General features: G+C 40.9%; 3 protein-coding genes across 3 annotated transcripts; 2 read left to right on the top strand and 1 right to left on the bottom strand.

Annotated features, from left to right (window-relative positions):
• Window positions 1–54: 54 nt before the first annotated feature.
• LOC141803980 (MICOS complex subunit MIC26-like) lies at window positions 55–945 on the top strand. Its single transcript, XM_074688151.1, has one exon. The coding sequence runs from the start codon at window positions 122–124 to the stop codon at window positions 689–691; it is 570 nt and encodes a 189-aa protein (XP_074544252.1). The 5' UTR covers window positions 55–121; the 3' UTR covers window positions 692–945.
• Window positions 946–1186: 241 nt separating this feature from the next.
• eif3f (eukaryotic translation initiation factor 3, subunit F) lies at window positions 1187–4556 on the bottom strand. Its single transcript, XM_074688150.1, has 8 exons — window positions 4412–4556; window positions 3977–4047; window positions 2769–2848; window positions 2545–2682; window positions 2376–2467; window positions 2088–2224; window positions 1835–1948; window positions 1187–1439 (listed from the first exon to the last, which is right to left on the bottom strand). Exons 1-8 carry the CDS (start codon window positions 4521–4523, stop codon window positions 1362–1364), a joined length of 822 nt encoding a protein of 273 aa, XP_074544251.1. The 5' UTR covers window positions 4524–4556; the 3' UTR covers window positions 1187–1361.
• A 385-nt stretch (window positions 4557–4941) lies between these two features.
• Window positions 4942–20007, top strand: kcnj9 (potassium inwardly rectifying channel subfamily J member 9). Its single transcript, XM_074688148.1, has 8 exons — window positions 4942–5459; window positions 6354–6805; window positions 7878–8091; window positions 10811–11012; window positions 13305–13497; window positions 13707–13904; window positions 16947–17077; window positions 18653–20007. The coding sequence occupies exons 2-8, from the start codon at window positions 6508–6510 to the stop codon at window positions 18917–18919; spliced, it is 1503 nt and encodes a 500-aa protein (XP_074544249.1). The 5' UTR covers window positions 4942–5459; window positions 6354–6507; the 3' UTR covers window positions 18920–20007.
• The last annotated feature ends 1222 nt before the right edge of the window (window positions 20008–21229 follow it).

Raw genomic sequence — 21229 nt, 5'->3', positions numbered from 1 at the left:
TAATGTATCTAACGAGATTCAACTTATAAGCAGGTTGTCGCTTCGACTATTATGTCCCTCCCCGGACACCGTAGATCATGCATGGCCAGCGGGGATCAAATTGAAGGTGACAGGTAGCACAATGCCGGCTGCTCGGAGTTTGTTTCCGATGACCGTCTTTGCCGCACCGGGTGACGGGGAGAACGAGACAACCAGTCCCTTACATCGGGACCAGCTTTCTCTGTACACCGCTCCTCAGCCCAGGTCTCGGTATGTGGAGCCTGAAGCGGGTCAGCTGGAGGAGACTGTCGCCACCGTCAGGAAGTTTGTAGAGCCATACACGGACTGGTGGCAGGGAACTTACGGCAAAATTAAACCCAAAGTTCAGAGTGTGGTCCAATTCGGGCATGACACCTACAGCTTCCTGAAGAGCCCACCTAAGGACTTCTATCCCCGTGCAGGAGTCATAGCCTTCACCGGTGCCCTGGGGCTGTTTCTTGGTAGAGGCTCTAGGATTAAGAAGCTGATTTACCCTACGGGCCTGATGACCATAAGCGCCTCCATGTACTACCCTGAGAAGGCTGCGGCCATCGCAAAGTCAACCGGAGACTCAGCGTACGAGCGCGCCGTGCAGAGTTACGCTGCCGTGGAGAAGTTTGTGAATCCTGGGAAAACACCTGACAAGGGCAAAGACTCTGAAACCAAAGCCTGAAGATACTACCGTGATTTTAGATTGAACAAGCAATAAGAAACAGCAGCATTTCCTGAAATTGTAGATTGGCGTGCTTCTTAGACAAGCTGTGATGTGTGACTTCCTGATGCCTACTTTTTGCACTATGCTTCACATGTAACTCAGGCCGGGCACATGGGGTTTGTAACTTGACTGAATAATCTATGCTCTGATCTGAATCTATATTTATGTAGAGAATTAATTAAAAAAACAACTGTCTTACATAAAAAAGTATTGAAGACTTGTTTTTAAGTCTTTTGTGATTTAATTCAGCTTGAAACATGGTCAAATGAGTTCTTTTCATGTCTAGCAACTTTTAACTTTATTGGTTAATTATGATTCTAACCAAAATAAACTGTTTAGTTTTGCTTTATTAGGTAAAGTAGCATCTCGGTGTGAACTGCCAAAAACAAGCAACTTTAAGATTATATAAGACAACAACAACTTAGCTGACAATGAGATTAAAGATCAGGTAACCAAACACTTCCTGTTATGTTCAGCATGAGTTTTGAAGAAACCAAATTTCATTATCCATCAGTAATTATAAAACCAAGAACACTGTGTAGCACTGTGTGACTGTTTTACATCTTTATTCATCTCAGCCAAAAAAAATTATACAAAATTAAATATGAACCACCTTGAAGAGATGCTCTCAGAGCAGCACCAGCTTCTCATTTAGAGCAATCTGTGCTTGGGTGAGGTTAGACAGGTAGGTCACCATCAACAGGTCCTGTAACAACAAAACAGAGTTTACATTATAGTCTTGCAATCTTATTCCTTATGAGTATCATAATACCAAACACAAAGGCAGGCCAAAGGCGCTGGAAAAAATCAACCCTTTTCAGAATCACAAAAACAAATTCTCAGACAATGGTTGTGCATGCTGGACAAATGCTTAACAGGAAAGTATTAGACTGGTTGAGCCAGAGGAGCACTAAAAATAGGAAGGTAGGAAGTCTAATTAAATGCTTTCTGTAATGTGCTGAGAACAAGCCTGAGAGCAGCGAGTAAATCAACAGTAATAGACTGAATGAGCAGCAGTGAACAACGAGAAACCCTCAGGAGTGATTGGATTTACGCCAGTGTTTTTATGGGAAATTCAAATTCTTTTTTTCTGGCACTTACGTTGATGTTGGAATTGAGCATGTTCTCAAAGTCCTCAGGTGGGATGGTGGGTACCTTGTTGACCAGGTCCATCAGGAAGCGGCCCACGCTGTTGTCTGCTGCCACTTTGCCAGACTGAGAGAGACAGAGCTGAATTAACTTCACCGCCACTATTAGCTTGAGATGTAATTACTCTATAAATGTTCTCTGGAGGAAAAGTGGAAACAGGTATTGAATTATTTCATGCACATGGACACAATGGGCTGTCACTCACCAGCACATCCTCAATGTATGCAAGCACAGTGGTCAGCATGTCTTGTACTCTAGCTGCTGAGCTAGCCACCTGGGAGAGATCTGAGGTCAGCCCCTTGGTGCGGCTTGGAGTGAGTCGTGTCCTCATCAGAAGATCCACTGAAATAATAATTATTTAGCACCACAACTTTGGTAAAGACAGTAAGTACAAGATAAACTAGCAGGGGTAATAGAAATATACATTACTTCTAAAATCAATCCAAAGCTAGATTTCTACAATCAGATCTGTTGAACGTCTTTGTATTCTTACCTCCTATCCTCTCAGTGTCATAGTAGACATACTTGACTGAAAGTGGTGTGAACATCACACCAACCGTCTTTCCAGGCACGCCCATCTGAGCACTGTGAAAAAAGACACAAAGGTGTCAAAACACTCTCAGTGTACACATAAAGTGTTACCAGCTGGAAGTCCAGCTTACCTGACGTAGGCGCGGATGTTCATCTTGCCGCTCTGCAGAGCTGTGTCGATGGTCAGGTGAATGGGGTTGGTGGCCTCTCGGCTATAATACTCATGGATGAGAACAGAGTGTTCTGTGATGTCAAAGCCTGTGGCATACCTGTGAGAAGAGATAATGGTGTAGTGAGACACATTTAAGTCTTATAAATGGATCTTTGAAGCTCCAAATCTCATAGATTGACGCACCATCCAACGATGACCTCAGTGGGAGACACCCTCTTGTGGAGCTCGTACATGTTCTTTGCAAACTCCATGTCCACAGCAACCTGTTGGTAAAGCAAACAAAATCTGACTTGTGCTATCATATCTCATTTATTTGACAATGCAAAGATGGTACAAAACAGTCCAACTGAAATAGCAGTTTACATTGTTTAAGCTACGTAAGCACTCTGATCGTAGGGGACTCAACGTTATGGCTTGGGGTGTAAAAAAATTTCATGGCATGAAATGAGCTTCTACATTAAGTCATGACCTAGAGTTATTTTAAAAAGACAATCTCTGAAGTCTCAATTTGTGTGTTTTGTGGTTGCTTTTAGATTCAGTTTTACATTTCAGCGCACAAGGTAAGCAAATGTTAAGAAGATGAATACTGATTCCACCTTACATATGCCTGGTGAAATGGTAGTTTTCGTTGAGCCAATCATTATGATTTGACTTTTTTTGTTTCCAAATAGAATTAATTTGAATTTGATAGATGTCAAATTGCACAATAATCAAAATTGTCACTAAATTAGCTATAATGCAACATGAGTATTCTTAAAAATAAAACAATTGCAAAACTGTTAATGTATCGATATGAACTAGGGACATGTTTAATGTTAACTACATCAATTATAATCAATATATCATCATTCAGAATGACTGTGAATCATATTGCCTTTAATTTGTGAGCCAAGTTACTGGTTTGCACTCTTCCATATCTCTTAAATCACCACACTTTTTTTGATATCACAATACTGAACAATTTTATGGCACACTGCAATGTCTTTTTTACAATGGTTTAGTATTTACTGAAAATCAGGAGGAAAAAATGTGATTAAAAAAAACTTTTTTGTTGGAGGATTTTTTATTTAAAGCAACAAGTTATGGGCAGCACTTTTATGTGCTTATATACGTTCATCCAACTAAACTGGATTCAAATGGCTTAATTTCCTGTACAGAACATTCCATTAGATAGCCCAAGAAGGCAAAATGGTTCAAGACAACTTTATCAAACAAAAAGCAGCTCTAATTGTCGTGACTTTTGCGTTTTAACATTCCTGTTTTCCGATATGATTATCATAAAATCAATCTTATGATGTATCCCCGCTGAAGAATGGACGCTCTGTAATTGTTTCACAACAAGCGACCCGAACTGTTATACATCTCTGTGAAATGATAAATTTGAAGAATACCTCATCTTCAGACTCATTGTGAGGGACAGAGAAGCAGTTGGTCACTTCAATGGAGTGCTTGTCAGTGGTACCTGGGAGTGAAAAAGTTAAAAAGAGAGGCATTGTTATTCAACCACCCGCCTTAGCATAGGTTAGCCAGCTAAAAATGCTCAATGGGTAAAGATGAAAACGTATTAACAAGAACCAACTGTAGTAGCCATATTGTTCGATGGATATTTAAGATAACGGGTGATACTTAAAACCAGCTTTTCTATGTGATGCTGCAGGATGTTTCACCCGGTTGAAGCTAACCAGATGTAGGATAGTAAGCTGGACTGAACGGCACTAACATGCGTTGAGCTAGCCTAGAAGCTAACGTAAGCTAACTACCCATCACTTGTGTTATCATAGCGGAGTCGACTTCATGGATAAATATTATCAGGAATTTCTTCCTACCCAAAAGGGTCCCGATAACACGGCTTGCTCCCTCATTTCTCCGCTCGTAGGAGTCGCAGATAGAAGCGAGAACCACGGGGTGAATTTTCACCACTGGCCCGTACACCGACATCTTGGAAAAGGAGGGCTGTAGATTAGCGCGAGTGAACACATATACCACCACCTAGAGGCCGGCGGTGGAACAGCGCTTAATAACAATGACGCTAATTAAAATCAAGTGACTGATACTGTTGATGCCACAATGCAGCAGCTGTATCTGGTAATAGTGGAAGATGTATGATGATTCATAAGTGATTTTTAAATTATTTTTTTTATTTTTGTTTTTCACGAGCTTGAATTTTATTATGGAGGCATTTTGAGTTGCATAAAAAGAAACGCACTGAATATTTTTAGCTACCAAATAGATTTTTCAAAACATAAAAATGACAATGTTTTTACAATGTATTTGCGTTGAAAGTAAAGGCTCTTTCATTTTCTTTTTGTAATGCCTGAACTGTGTGCAGATGTTGAGGATCTGGCAGTGAGCAGAGAGGAGGGAGTTTGTGTCCCCTCTGTTGTGGAAATGAGGTTTGTATGGGGCAGGCTGGGTTTTGGGGGGCTGGGCTGATGACAGCATCCTCCGCCGCTCAGTGGCTCCACACCTGACTGTCTCCATCAGATGCACAGATGATGGAGCTCTCCGTGCTGCCGGGCTGTTATCCTGTTGCCACCATTTCGTACATCCACTGCCCTGCACATGTTCTTCTAAAGCCGTGACAATTTGTCTTGTGTTAATGAGAGATTTTCGCTTTCGTGCCTGATCGCTCACTGGATGGGGGTGTTCCCTTTTCTATTTGTAGTGAATGCTGAAGGCTCGGATCGAGGTGGTCTTTTGTTTTCCTGGAAAAAAAGCGAGCAGGAGTGGACTGATGCTGCGTCGCTGGTAAACACCAGAAATGGGTGTCATTGAGCCAAGACTGTCCATCGCGGCTCGTTCTTGGACCAGATTTTGTTTTTTCTCATGATCTCGATCCAAGTCTACACATCTACAAGTTGCTACACTGAGCAGGTAAGATTTTATTCATACCCAGCTGTGTTTATTGACACACAGGCTTGACATTGAGGGGTTTCTGGAGGCTGTGGGCTGGAAAAGGAGCTATTTCTGATCCATCTATCAAGCGTGATGCGTCATCTTGATTGTCACCATCAGTCTCCTCCTGCGTCCGTCCGCCAGTTGTCCAAATGGACTCACATCATCCAAGGCTACAAAAAGCTAGGACTCCATTTTACTGGACAAATCTAGCATAGACACACCATGCCTTATAATCCACATACATAATTTAACTTGGTTTCTTATAGATATATGGGACTTATGTAAGAAATCCTGGCAGGCCTGTAGCTAAAACCCACTACATTAAATATAGCTGTAAGTGCACTTATAAAACACAGCTTGGACAGCACACACACACACACACCTACCCCAAGGTACCTTATGAAACAAGCACATGATCAATGTTGCTCTGAGGTGCATAAGCTACGATGTGCTAAATTAGCCTAAATTTAAGATACTGCATATTTAATGTCAATTTAGATTAAAAAAAGTGTTTAGAGAAGCCTTAAGTTAAAACAAGTTGTGTTGAATTTGCTTGAATTTCACCATAAGGCACTATGATGAAAGAAAACAAGAGGCAATTCAGCTTTCACCCTTTTAAACCCCTTTATGTCTTTGTATTTATTTACAAAACTGTGTACCAACACTGTGAAAACCGCTTTCATCATGTGCTGTAAAAACAGCTTTGAAAATGCAGTTTGTGTTTGTTGTAAGTGAAGTGATAAGTGTCCTGAGATAAATTAAAGACGGAGATGCACTGAAGCTCCTGCAGAAGGTTCTTTTTCTTTTAAAACATCAATTGTCAGTAAATTAGTGAGACAGATCACTGTGTTCTTTTCCATTTTATTCCAGGCTTCAGTCAAGCAAACAAATGGTCCAATCAATAGCCACTGGACAGAGTGTGCCATAGGGAGGCCATCAATAACACACTAATACACCTGACACACTCACAGCAACACACACACACACACTCATTTACAAACTCACACACACAAACACAGGCCACATGGCGCTGGAGAACTCGGTCTTCCCGTCCCGCCCGGACTCCCTCTCTCTGCCCGTGGATGAGAAGAGAGAAGGGGAGGAAGTCGAAGTGGCCACCGAAGCCACTCCCTCCACCGGGGTCTTCAACCTCTCAGAGGAGCTGGGCCACGTCGTCACCACAGAGTCCGCGCCGTCCCCTCCGGCCCCAGCCAAGATTGGCAGGTCGTTCCAGGCCAAGCTGGCGGAGCGGGAGGCCAAAGCCAACCAGCAGAGGAAGAAGAATCAGGGGGCGGAGAAGGAGAGGGGACGATTCGGCTGGGGTGAGTGGCTTAAAAGTTTTATGTGCTACTTCATTCAAGCTCTGAGAATGTGAATGAAGGCTGCAGGTACATCATTAAAGACTCCTTTAACTCCTCCCGAGACTGGGAGCTATTGACTTACTCTCCAGTCTGGATTTTCACTCCTGCCAATCCTCACAAACATGAGACAGTAACTGAAAGCGAGCACCTCCTTCCTGTCTCTATCCCTCCTGTGATGTTTTTGAAGCGCCGTGCTGCAGAGCTCATGCCTCAGCAATTCTGACAGTTAGTGAACTTTTTTTTTTTAACATCGGGCTCCCCTGACTCTCGACTTTACTTGACATCTTCCAGAAAAAGAGTCCCAATAAAACCCTTAAACACTTTTCTTCCACCTTCCTATGGCCATGAATGTGGTTTGGCTTGAATGTACATTGATTGAAAAAGAAACACTCAAACTTTGCATGTTGCATTTGTCATAATCTCAGTTTTGATTTGGTTCACCCAAACTGAAAAACTCCCCACAAAAAGCAAACATCAGCAGCTGCCTTCCAGGTTTGTACAGGAACCAAAGTCCGACGTTGTAGCTTTTCTTCCCTGAGTGTTTGATGATGCTCTCCCGTCGTGCTTCATCTCCTCTCTGTTGCTCACCTGTCTGTTTTCATTCCTGTTATCCCTTCCTTACCAGCCTGACTTTCCTCTGAGCCTCCCGGCGTCTCTCTGAGCACTTCTGTCCCCTGGCACCTTCCTGTGTTTACTTTCCAATCTCTTGCTGTGCCTTCATTCAACTCACATCCTCCGGCTGCAGTCGGAGTTGTATCTTCAAACAGCAGAACTTTTCATAAATACTAAACGGAAGCCTTGTAGTTGTTGTGTTTTTGAAGTTTTCTGAAGGGTTTTGAAAGGATTTATCCAAACCTGGGGTTATGGGGCTGAGACATTTACAAAGGCTTGTCCTCTGCCTAGTGTAAAACAAAGAAAAACACCAAAAATCTTGCTGCAGGTATTTTCCACAAGGGCAAAGTTTTTCACTCAGTTAGGCATATCTAAACCTTTAACTGAGTCCTTTCCTGATCCGTCCTCTGTCCCTCCACAGCTCGGGCTCGTCGTAAGCGGCAGCGCTACGTGGAGAAGAACGGGCGCTGCAATGTGCAGCACGGTAACATGAGGGAGACTTACCGCTACCTGACCGACATCTTCACCACGCTGGTGGACCTCAACTGGCGCTGCTCACTCTTCGTCTTTGTCATGGCCTACGCCGTCACATGGCTCTTCTTTGGAGCCATCTGGTACCTCATAGCCTACTGCAGGTAAGATATCTGAGCAGAGAGATAGAAATAAGTCCGTTTATGCAGTTATCTTATCCAGGATTTATAAGTCGCATGAGTATTTGATTGATTTTGAAAATCAAGAAAAAATGTGACTCTTAATAACATCATCATAATGTTGATAAATGTCCTCATTTGCTGGATTTAGAAATACAGATACCATCCACACTCATACTTCGGTGTGCATGTAATTGTGCTGTAATAAAAAAGGATGAGTCCTCAGTGAAGAAATCCATCACACTCTTACTCTGATACTCTCTCCTGATAAGTCAAGTGGCCCTACACATGGCTCCTACTGTCCCCACAATGCGACACAGAAGAGCTAGTGGATCATGGGGGTTATCAAGTGAGCCTCTCTCTTCACTGGATGAAAAGAGGCTAAGCAGTTAACTCTGTTGTCCCAGAACCGCCCGCCTCCATGCCAGCTTCTGCCACCCATCACATCCACAAGAAGAACCAATTTGAGTTTTAACACAACCCACTCAGCAGACTTCTTTCATGCACACTCCAAGAAATGACAAAACCAATACTACCTATCCCACCACGTGGCATCCACAACCCAAAACAAAGCAAACAAAACAGTCGGTAGCAAGATGTTAAAGGTAGGGATGAGTCGTGATTTTCGAATATAACAATAATCTTTCAGTAATGAGAAAATTGAAAGTTGTCCATAGGTGTGAGTGTGTGTGTGGATGGTTCTCTGCGATTGGCTGGCGACCAGTCCAGGTTGCACCCTGCCTTTCGCCCAATCACAGCTGGGATAGGCTCCAGCCACCTGCGACCCTGAACAGGATAAGCTGTTCAGAAAATGAATAAAGAATGAATGCCCCTTTATGTTTAAAAGAAGGTAGGAAAGTGTAAGTACCAGTTGCTGGTAAAACATGCATCACTTTATGATTTAGAAAGGGGGAAAAGAAAATATAGTCTGCTGCCCCAAAGGGTTCCAGGAGGAACTTCTAGGAGAAACAAATAAAAAATGAGGCTAAGTGCAAACTTTGCTTTATAAAACTAGAATAAATATGTTAATCATATCTGTTCGTAAATCATATTTCCCTTACCTACAGCTATTTTGCACAGTCATTAAACAGATCTCCTTCTTCTTATGTCTGCAGAGTTGGTGGGGAAATATTCAGATAATGAGTGAATTGTTAGCAGGGACTATTCATTAGTTCTTATGCTTGAAATGCTCAACCCTAGTAAAAAGAGGAAGGGGAAGGCAGAGCAAGGAGACTCCTGTTTGGGATACAGCTCACCCCATATGCTCTACTTACCCCCACTCTCCCACTGTAATGAGACAAAAGAGGAGAGAAGGGAGGGTAAACAGAGGGAGGGGTCCTTCACCAGTCAAAGCTGTACGCTCTGAGCTGCAGCCAGGTGATGGTTCGCTGTACCAAAGCTAGGGTCAACATTAAAGATGTAAACATATTGTTTACAATCCAATGTTTATGGCTTGTTTTCTTGCTCTAGTAAATCTTTAACACTTTTTAATTAAAACACATTCTGCTTTAAACTAAAACGGATCAATTAGATTGCAAATATATGATAAAATTTTATGTTTCTACATCTGCCTGCGCATGCTACATCTTGAACCTTCACTTTACCAGTTGTCCTCCATGAAAAACAATAGACAGTGTTACATCTGGTCAGTGAGCCAGCGCTGGTGCAGACATGCAGTAGGAGCATCCAACAACTCACTCCCATTGGTTTTGGACAGCGCTTAATGCAGATGCTCCATGTAGGCTGGGCAAATGTGTAAGGAGTGGTTTAGGCCCTAAGTCCCGCCCCCTAAGTTTCTGTTGCTATGTTAGACAGAGCTACAGAAGAAGAAACATGGCAAGTCTGCAGCTGCATAATTTACGCACAGATATGAGAGTAATATTGATCCCCTCAATAAACTCTTTGTCCAGTAAGCGAAAAATCATTTCTCTTAAAATATCAAACTATCTAATTACTGAGACCATCAGCAGGCCGCGGCTTAGAGATGGATGATGATGCTCAGAGCGAGACATTTCTGCAAAGTAGGCAAAAAAATCCAGACGAAAAAAGCAGATGACAAAGCAGTATTGATATAGCAGGGTATTTCATCATGATGTGTTACCTCCTCATGGGAAGATGTGTCTGCTGGATCCCCGCTCTAATTAGCTAACGTATTCTTCTCATAAAATCCTGACCTCTTTATATCAATAACAGGCCACCTAAAAGTGTGCCAGGGAACTGTCGCTGTTGCTGCAATTCCTCGGTCACCAACACAGGTCAATAAAAGTCATAGATTATATGAATCACTTTACACCACTTTCATTAATTAGCTCTCCCTCCCTGGCTGAAGCCGTGTTAATCCCAGACATTAGCTGTGTACTGAGTGGCTTTAAAGGAAATCTGCAGATTTGCAAAAGTAGCAGACAGAGTGAAGACACTCTAAGTGATGATATACGATGGGATAAAAGAGGTTTTTGCGGCACTGCGCACACTGACATCATAAACATCAGCCTAATCAGCAACATTAATCCTCTTCATTATCAGAATCTGCTGACAGGACGACATAAATAAACACGGAGGGATGAGACGCCTTACATGTATTTCAGCACCTCTGTTCTAAAATTATAAATCTTCCCGCTCTCTGTCAATTTTTCCTTCTTGACACCCACTCCGTCACCCTCCCCTCCTTACTTTCCTCACACGTTCTCTGCCTTTTCTTCCACAGGGGTGATCTGGACCATCTGGAGGATGAGACGTGGACGCCTTGTGTCAACAACGTCAACGGCTTCATCTCGGCTTTCCTCTTCTCCATTGAGACAGAGACCACCATTGGTTACGGCCACCGTGTCATCACAGACCAGTGTCCAGTGGGCACCATGCTGCTGCTGCTGCAAGCTATACTGGGATCGATGGTCAACGCCTTCATGGTGAGCACCTGGGCTGAGAAACAAGAACAATCTGGAAAATTAATCAAAAATTGCTAGCAATGTGGTTTTTTTAATGCAAAACAGTATTTTGTCACCTCAAGGTAAATTCGTTTTCCAACACCTTTTTATCACACAGCATACTGTTGCTGTCAGACCATAAAAACAGATGAACACTTGAAGAATTCAACACCTCACATGTGGGGGATTGGTTAACAACCCAAATATTAAAATTATTAACAAAAATGCTCTTTTTTTACTTAACTAAAGAAAAATGTACAGTGGGTGAGTGAGTGGTTTATGTTTCATGACAGGGTGCTGCCGCTCACCCTGTCCTGATTCTAATGTGCATAACTGCCTAAATAGTACAAGATCCCACTTATGACCCAACCACTAACTCCAGACAAAAACAAATTGAAAGAAAATATTGATTTAAAGATTATTCTATTAATTAAAAATTATTTATATTCATAGCTAAAAGATAGTCAACCTAAATCAATGCTCAGTCAGGATTCTTTGTCAATGGATCTTTAAAAACTTACACTTCATTGTCACTTCAAGTCTTATGTTGAAATTTCTGTCCTCATTAAGTTCTCTTTTGGGCTTTGCAGCTTGAGCAACTTTGAAAAAATGAATAAGGCAAATGTTACAACTTGGAACATTGATGCTATGGTTTAAGGGGCGGTTTACACGACAACAGTTTTAGGGTGAAACGCAAAAGTTTTGCTGCGTTTCAACCGACCTAAAACGCAAACTTTTGAAAACGACCCCCAGAGTGGAATTTGTCTGAAATGCTGCCGACACCATTGCCGTGTAAACAGTAAGCTGGCGTAGTGGGAACACTGACGCCACACTCCGCTTTGTGCGAGCGCATACAACAGGACAACAGTACCTATCGTTGCGAACTACCTTGTTGAGCTTGTGCTGCTAAATCTGCTGTATCCGCTGACCGACTTCCAACAAAATGTGCATCTGTTGCTACACAGATGATCGGCTCACCTCTACTTTGGTGGAGATCTCCCAAAAGTGGCTTCTGGACAAGGCAGTTATAGCATCACCTACAGGCCTGGCATGCTTACTACAGCGTTTTCAGTCCCTCAGCTTTCTGTGTAAACACAGATCGTTTTTTCACTGCGTTTTAGCATTTTTAGATAAAATGTTGTTGTGTGAACGGGGCTAAAGTTACACCCATCCTTCAAGCAAGCAAGTGGAAAAGGGCAGCTGATTCAAATATATAAGTGTCCTTTATCAGCTTTGCAGCTTGTGTCTGGATTGCAGGACAGGATGTCGTTCCATTTTTCTCTGTCGAAGATGGTTGAGGTCCAGTAGCTCCTGAGGCTGTGCTCACATCTGTGCCCGCTAACTGTCATTATTTCTCTCCAGCCTGTGCTGGGGCGAACTTTATCAGGATTGATTTGATATGACATGTGTGGGCAGGTTGTCCCTAGTAAAGCTCTGCCGTTGAAAATCAATCATTGTTGTTATGGGATTTAGGCAGCGAGTCAAGTATTTAGAACAGCTGGACAATGATAATAATTAGTAATTCAATTCAGAAGTTTTGGGATACATTTTTCAAACAATTCTGTCAATTAAAAGTACAAAAAACATTCAAACAGCTTCAAGAAGATCAACAGTATTACAAAGATGCAAAAAAGGAAATACAAAAATAGAAATATCAGTAACAGTAAATCATTTGCTTTATTATATAAAGGCAAAATATTTGGCGGAGCATGCTGGCTGTTGGGCAAGCTCCAAAGAACAGCAATGTAAATACTGTCATAGTTGTGTCAGTTTGATTATAATCAGGCCACATGTTAGATCAACACATGAGAGTTTGTAAATATTAAACTGACAGAATGACTGTAATCCTGTGCAGATGTTGCACTTCCTGAGAAAGAATAGTCAAAGTGCTGATAAAGCTCTGTTTTTTTTTTCCATGAAGTAAGCACCCTTTGATGAAGATGAAGCCACACGCTGACGTCCGGGCAGATTCATGTTTATTCATGTCCGTGCGCTGGAAACATGCCACATTAATAGCAGCTGATGGAACTGTGGGCTGTTTACTTTGCATATTAAAAATGATTGAGAGCAAGGTTAATTTAAATGCCAATACTGTGTTCACAACGGAAACTGGGAATAACAAGGTCTATTGGAAATAAATGAATAAATTTGTTTGTTTTCAACACTCGCAATGAATTTTAACAGCTGTACTTTTTTTTTGTTAATTAGAAACGCCGCTCCAACAACTCCGGGAGTTATCACAGCTCTCCTTTGTGCTCCCTTCTCTCTGTGCAGGTCGGCTGTATGTTTGTGAAGATCTCACAGCCCAACAAACGGGCGGAGACGCTGGTGTTCTCCAAACATGCCGTCATCTCTCTGAGAGACGACAAGCTGTGTCTGATGTTCAGGGTGGGCGACCTGCGGAGCTCACACATCGTAGGGGCCAACATGAGGGCCAAGCTCATCAAGTCCAAACAGACTCAGGAGGGTAAGGGTAGAAAAACAGCTCCCCTGCTGCCAGGATAATTTGATTTGTAGTATTCTATTTATGCTTTCTTCTCCTTGGTAACAGAAGCATCTGCCTTTAAAATACAGTGTGACTGTCGGGCAATTTGCGAAAGCATATTGAAGCAGAACGCTCCAAAATTAACTCTTCCCCCTCCTTTTTCTCACCTCTGATGTCGCCGTCTCTTTCAGGCGAGTTCATCCCGCTGGACCAGACAGACATCAGCGTGGGCTTCGAGACAGGTGATGATCGCCTCTTCTTGGTCTCGCCGCTGGTGATCTCCCATGAGATTGATGCACACTCACCCTTCTGGGACATGTCTCAGGCTCAGCTGGAAAAGGACGACTTTGAGATCGTGGTCATCCTGGAGGGAATGGTGGAAGCCACAGGTCAGAAATAGTTTTTGTGTCATAACAACTCAAACCTTAAACTGCTTTTTCCCTCTATGCTATCGGCTGGCTGTATTATTTAAAAATAGAGATTGTGATGATTTTTATGTAAATTTACAGGTAACCTAAAAAAGTATTAAATCCTGTGTGGCAAAAAAGACAAAAAAAATCACAATACAATATGAAGATGACTGAGCCAGAATACATTTCCATGTTTGCACATGAAATGAAAGTGTGGGCGATGGGCGAAAGCATGTGCTGCTAAAAAAAACCCTGCAGTGAATAAAAGGATGGGCTACTCACTGGAAGTAGTGACGGAAATGAATGCAGCACAATGAGTGGATGATGGTTATAAAAAGTACAAGAGGTAGAGCTTTTATAAATAACACAACAAACACTGTAGGGTTTAAGGAATTGGTATTAAATTCAGGTCTGGAACTACCATCTTAGTATGAGTTAATGTTTACATTTACATTTTCTGTCAAGTGCACAATCAGATTAAAGTCTATCTAGAAACATCTCACAAAACTAAAGGTCTCTGTAGGCCTCTTACAGCTGATGTGTTTAAATGAATATATTTATAATGATGTGAAAATGTGCTTCATGAACATCCAGAGTTATAAAGAAACACAACAGAGGACACAAGACGGGAATAAAGTTTTGAAATAGTGCAGAAAAGACAGAAGAATGGTGCCAAAAAAAAAAAAGTTCAGAATGCAGAATAAGAAATATTTTGAGCTAAAATGTGACTTACGGGTCAAAATAGTCTGGATATAAAAAAAACAATCTTGATAAAATCCAGATTCAGATCCTGCCATAAGAAATCTAGAAATATTTTCCTCATATCGCCCCCTAATGGAGAACATGTTCTTTGAGAAGAAGCGGAGTTTGCTAATTTTACGCAGGACGTAACACTTCAGAAAACTGACCACTTACCATTTGGTATTAAGAGACACCTGAGGAACAGGTGAGAATCTGTAATGATGTGGCACAAGTATGCTTGACCACACTTACCACAATAACTAAAAAAAGTACAGGTGATCCTTGAGTTACGAACAAGTTCCGCAAAATTCTGCGTAAATCTGATTTTTACCCTAAATATCCCCTAAATCTCTAAATACTTATCCAAATACATGTATTATACCTCATAGTAATGGGAAAACAGTACAGACAATTAAAAGAGAAATTTCAATTCAAATAAAATAAATCTTTAATGTAATAGACAATCTACACTATGGCGCTACTCGAGACTAAGTAGATGATGCTGATGACGGTGTAGCACTGTCTAGCTGTGTATTCATACGCACTCAGCGTCAAAAACTAGTACGCGTCGTAGGAGCTTACCAACAGAGAGGCGTAACTTTGAAACCTTCTCTATCTTCTTACATACATATATTTATTGGCGTCATGAAGTCGAAACAGCGCAAGTCGAGAACCACGAAAGTCAAGGACCTCCTGTAGTTTTAAAATAAAGTAAGGGTGCACCGATACACCAATTTGGGTATCCGGTATTGTTGTATTGGTGCCCCTCAAAGCGGGATCAGTTTCAGTGGGAAGGGGTTGATCCATCATGCAAATTTAGGCAGCCGGCTCTATGCCTTTTTTTTCCCTTTTTTTTTTTTTTTACCAGCGCTCTTGGCTTCTTGATTTGAAATGTTACTTCTGATGCACTTTCTTTGTATTTTTTTTAGCTGCATTACAAGTCTACAGGGTATAAAAGTTTACAATTGAATAGAATTTCTGTACATTCGGAAGAAATGTTTCGATGGTAAACATTTGAATATTATATATTTTAAATAAATATTAACTTCAGTAATTCCATCTACTCATTTTTTGCCTTTTTACCAAAACATTACCAGTCTTATCCCACAGTAGGGCATGCAGGTTATTATTTAACACTGGTATCGGATATCAGGTATTGGTATTGGAACCAGAAAAGTTGGGTTGGTGCATACCTTAAATAAAACATTAATACTCCTGACCATTTTCACAAAATCCAATTTGATCATGAAAACTCCTCCCAAAAGGTTTTCCTGATAAGCATTTTAGGCCTTTGTTAAGATGAAAAACAGTGACATAGTTATAAAATAGAAAAACTCTTTCCTGTCCTGCTCTATGGGACAAAATCCTTCGCAATTCATCCGAGTGTGTTGTAAATGTATATTTGGCAGCAAAACCAAGAATAGAGCATTAGGAGATTAATCTTGTAGATGCATAAAACTGTCTGATATTACAGTAATAGTATCCTAGCTTTACAGAAAGCAGACACTGCCCAAAAGTGTCCATTAGAAAATGAAACCCCGCTTCCAGGATGTCAAGGTTTAGATGTGCATTTTTATCATCCTCTTTTATCAGTCTTCCTGGTCTTTGGTCTTTAGAGCCTCACGGTCCTGTGATTACGTGGGTAATATACATGTATATTTAGACACAGTGTGGAAGTGAATCTCTTATATAACAGGGACAAAAGTGGAGAGAAATCTCTGGATCTTTAGAGGACATGCTGGTGCTTTTGTTTTTTTTCTCTTGTATGTTTTCATTGTCTGTGGACTGAAGGAGCCTTTTCAAATCTTTGCAACAGGAAGGATTTCAACGTGATATGTTGTATAACAGAATTTCTAATCAGGCAAAGATCCATCAACAAGAATACCAAAAAAATAAGTGACGTATGTTATATTTATTAAAACATCACTCCCAGGACTCAAAACACATTTTCCAGGCGTTCAAAAGATCATCTGATGTCAGATGCAGAGAGAAGACAACACACTCTCTGAGTATATCAAAGCTCTTCGTGATGCGTCTCCGTGAGGTAAAGGTGGCCTCTCTGCCCACTCCAAATATTGATTCCCTGAGTCAGAGCGCTGCAGATTGTTACACAGAAGCAGCTTTTGGTCATCACATGGCTTCAGAGAGTATTCACATATAGACTGCTCTTCATTTAACTGATCTGAGAGGAAATGGAGGATAATTTACAAACTTCATTCTCTCCTGTTTGACACATAAATGTTTTGCTGCATGTTTAAAATGAGTGGTCTGTTTGTGCAGGGATGACGTGCCAGGCGAGGAGCTCCTACCTGGCAGAGGAGGTGCTGTGGGGTCACAGGTTCAGCCCGATGATGTCACTAGCAGAGGGCTTTTTTGACGTCGACTATGGAGCCTTTCATCACACATTTGAGGTCAGTAAATTATGTTGGGGCTACGATTATTGGCAAATTGGGCTGGGTGAGTTTTTCTTATATTTACAGAATTAAGCTGTGAAAATCAGGGGGACATGTTGTGTCAAAGTTTTTGCTTTGAGTCCTTTCTTAAGAGATAAATTAAATTAAAACACAATTAGGTGCAATGTTTTTGGGAAGGTTAACCTGAAATTTTCAGGTCTGGTTCCTCTAAAATCATTTTTAGACGCACTAACTGTGTGGCAGCAGTCTGAAGAGTTGTTGTAGTAAGTTAAGTCACAGAAAATGTTTAAATTATTAAAAAAATTGTCACAAACTTTGGTGTCAGTCCCTTTAAATGAAAGAGTAAAAGCCTCTTAATGAAATGTTTTAATCCATTAACAGTTTCTGTGTTTATGACTAAGTAAGAAAGTCTTGTTGTTCTTCCTATTCCTGTTTCCACCTACATGTAGCTGAAATCTCACATTTGCTCTCATGGGTTTGGTAAAATGCATGCTGGGAAATGTTGTAACTCTGAATTTAGATCCTTGCTTCATTTTTTTAAAGGGGAATCCTGAAATCAAGCCATATTGCAAAAACAAAAAAAAGCTAAAAAATGCTGATGTGGGCAGGAAAATGTAGCAGAATCTTAAATTAATGCTTTTTTCTTTTTTCAAGTCAGGTTATAATTTATGTTTTCGGCTATTTTCTCTGTCTTTATTTGGTATTATTCAGAGAGGACAGGTAGTGATTTGGTCAAATTGATTCGTCAACAATAAGTCTGATCTTATGAGTGAGTCCAGCCTGTTCTCATGGGTAGAAGTCTGTTGGCTGACCTCTTTGTTTTTTACATTTTCATTATTAAAGCTTTATTTAGTCAGGTTAGTCATGTATTGAGGTTATTGAGGTTATTGTTGAGATTTATGATTTCTTTTACATGGTATATCTGGCCAAGTATGGCTCAATGTTCCAATAACTAATCTATATAAACCATACAGACTTAAATTTCAGTGACAGATTACAGTTTTAACACATGCAAACAGAAAGCCTGAATACCAGAGTTTTCACTAAGGTTTAAAAACATTCCTGTTAACTAAGTTTTGCAATCTAAAGTAAGACTGTAGATGTTTTTTTTTCAGGTGCAAGATACCTCGAAGCCTTGTATTCTCTCTGATGTGGTTTTGTTTGAAATGACTGACTTGGTTTGCCTTTGCACTTTGGCACCAAGTAAACACAGCAGAATGAAAAACAAAGCCTCAGATATCACTGGAGTTTCACAAATCTGGCATCAATCAACTGTAGGAAACAACCCAGAAGCAACTCAAATGTAGAAAAATCAGCCCATTAAACTTAATGATGGGTGGATTTTGTTACCTAAAGACTGGACCAGGCTAGCAGTAAAAAGTTTCCTATCAAGGTGAGGTAACCCACAGATGTCAACAAATAAAATCAGCTGTGTATACATATGCTTTCTTATCTCTGTCTGTGGCTGAATTAATAAGTTTATGAACGAAAAGGAAAAAAAAGACACTTCTATACTGAAATATACCTGCAGTAACAGGACCTCTTCCCATGACCACATTTCCCCTCCCCTAGGTGGACACGCCCGCCTGCTCAGCCCGAGAGCTCTCATTGGCTGCAGCCAGGCTCGACGCTCACCTCTACTGGTCCATCTCCAGCAGGCTGGATGAAGAACCCACCCTGACCAACCAGGCGGCCAAGCAGCCGGACAGCGGCTCAGCCAACAGCAAAGGAGGGGAGCCCACCTTCATCGTCGGGGAGATGACTGACATCCAGGAGCAAACTGGACTGGGGGAGCTGAACGGCAGCGTCACCACTGACCAATCAGAATCAGAGGCCTAGGACAGAGAATGTTTACAAAGACGTTACGCACATCCTCACCACACCACAGTTAGTGTTTGCAGATGTTTTTCTTTGATGAGAAGTTTCATGAGGCTTGTTTCAGCACATCTAATGTTTCCACTGGAGGGAGTTTATTTTGTCTTACTTCATGTCGATCTTTGTTACAAGTGTTCTGTATGTGTGGAGTCTTTTCAACACGTTGTGTTAGCTCATATCACCCTTGCCTATATCTACATTTCAAAGACAATACTATGCTTTCGGTGGGGTCAGCTGTAGTGTATCCTGTGGACCAAGGCTGAAGTTTAACAGATGGTGGTGATCCGTCACATCGGACAAAACCATGGTTGTTTGTGCACATAGTGGGATTGTTCACACTTAAAGTAGGTACAGTGCATAGATGCTTTATTTTACCCATGATTGTCATTAGATTAATATTTAGAGACTAAAAAGGAGAAACTTTAACTTTCTTTAGATGCATTGTACTTCAGTGAGGTGTTAACAGGGTTGGATCTCAACATGTGACCATGTATCCTCTGCTCGGCTAGAACTTCACTTAGAAAAAATAAAAACAACGTGGTGCTAGAAAATGATGTTCAGAGACTCTGTTTGGCTGGTAAAATTGAAAAATGGCCACTAATCTTTTTTTTTTTGCCCTGGCTGTAAAATAATTCCTGGAGTGAAAATGTGAAAGTCCCCTCAAGGTGAGAAGTTGGACCACTAGAAGTCAAAATAATTAGGAAGTGTTTTGTCGCTCTTTATTGAACCCAAATGAAAATATTCCTCCCTGACTTCACTTTCACAGTGAACAGAGTATCCCCTGTATTACTGAGACAGGTAAACATTCGAGCGTGTTTGCAGCTTTGTTTCTCGTACGATGTGTGTAGCACAGGTTTTATCTCTCTTTTTGTCCCCAGCCAAGTAGAAACTCAAAGCACAACAGTGTCCTGCTAACTTCAGCCAAAACTCTTGCTTCTGCTGCTGCGTATGTTTGTGGCCATTTTTACTTGATGTTTTTATTATCTGATATAAAACATCTATTAGAAACAATAAACTATATATCCCTGACCGATCAGCTCTGACTGTGCTTTATTCTGTGTAGTGGATAAATTCATAAAAGTTTGCTGTGTTTATAGTAAGCACACGCTAAGGATCTAAAACAATGGTACAAAAACAGATTTGTGAATTTTATCCCAGAACAGAGACTAGGACTTTAATTTCACCCCTTGCTGCCTGAATTAATTTATAATTATGTGTACATTTTTTTTTGTGTGTGTGTTTTCACAATCTTACTGATGCCAAATTAAGTGCAAATTGTAAATTTGATTAAAGCACATACAATAGTTGTAAATAAATGATATAATAGGTGGGCTGGACGGTTAGCGCTGCGGCCTAACAGCAAGATGGATTCCGATTCCCAGCTTGTATCTCTCCGGGTACTCCAGCTTCCTCCCACAGTCCAAAAACATACTCATCAGGTTAATTGATCACTCTAAATTGTCCCTAGGTGTTAGTGTGTGCGTGAATAGTTGTCTGTCTGTCTGTGTCAGCCCTGTGATTGACTAGCGATCAGTCCAGGGTGTAACTCGCCTCTCGCCCAATGACAGCTGGGATAGGCTCCAGCCACCCACGACCCTGTACAGGATAAGCGGTTCAGAAAATGAATGAAAGATATAATAAGTTCACTTTCCGATCAATAAATTGCGAAAAAGTGCTTTTGATATGATCCTTGGTATGTGTAGAATATGAATAGTAGGATACAAGGTAATCTCAACTGCATCAAGATCTCTCAGGGTAAAATGCAAATTCATGACTACCGTCACCAAGAGCTTGACATTGAGGAAAACATCTTCTCCCTTTTTTATTTTCATTTTATTTATTTTTTTACGTCTAAATCGTAACAATTAGAATCAAACTGGAGCATTTCAAGTCACATATTCAACATTACAACATAATAACCCAACAGCGGAGGAGCCTATACAATGTGTTAAAACCCAAGCCAAAGAAGAATCCAACCAACATCATTTATCTCAGCAACACATGAACCCACATTGTCAAATACTAACACTATTTTACTATTTCCTACTGTAAAATTGTACAAAATCGAGTGTTTTATCATGTCACAGGCTTTAACTGTAATATTCACAATTAAATACCGTAATTTATTTATTACAGGGCCAGTACTTTTAACAACTATTTATAGCACCTAGAGCTGCCTCCTATCATTATGTACAAGAAGATGATTTGGGACTAAGGACAGACTGATTATCGTCCAGGCCGATTATTGGGGCCACTATTTGGTATTTCGAGTCA

This window comes from Halichoeres trimaculatus, unplaced genomic scaffold (genome assembly GCF_033239565.1).
Source record: "Halichoeres trimaculatus isolate MK-OKI-2021-1 unplaced genomic scaffold, fHalTri1.1 fHalTri1_scaffold_15, whole genome shotgun sequence".
In the NCBI taxonomy this organism is placed as follows: domain Eukaryota; kingdom Metazoa; phylum Chordata; class Actinopteri; order Labriformes; family Labridae; genus Halichoeres; species Halichoeres trimaculatus.
Note: the sequence above shows the minus strand (reverse complement) of the source record. Positions and strands in the feature narration are given on the sequence as shown.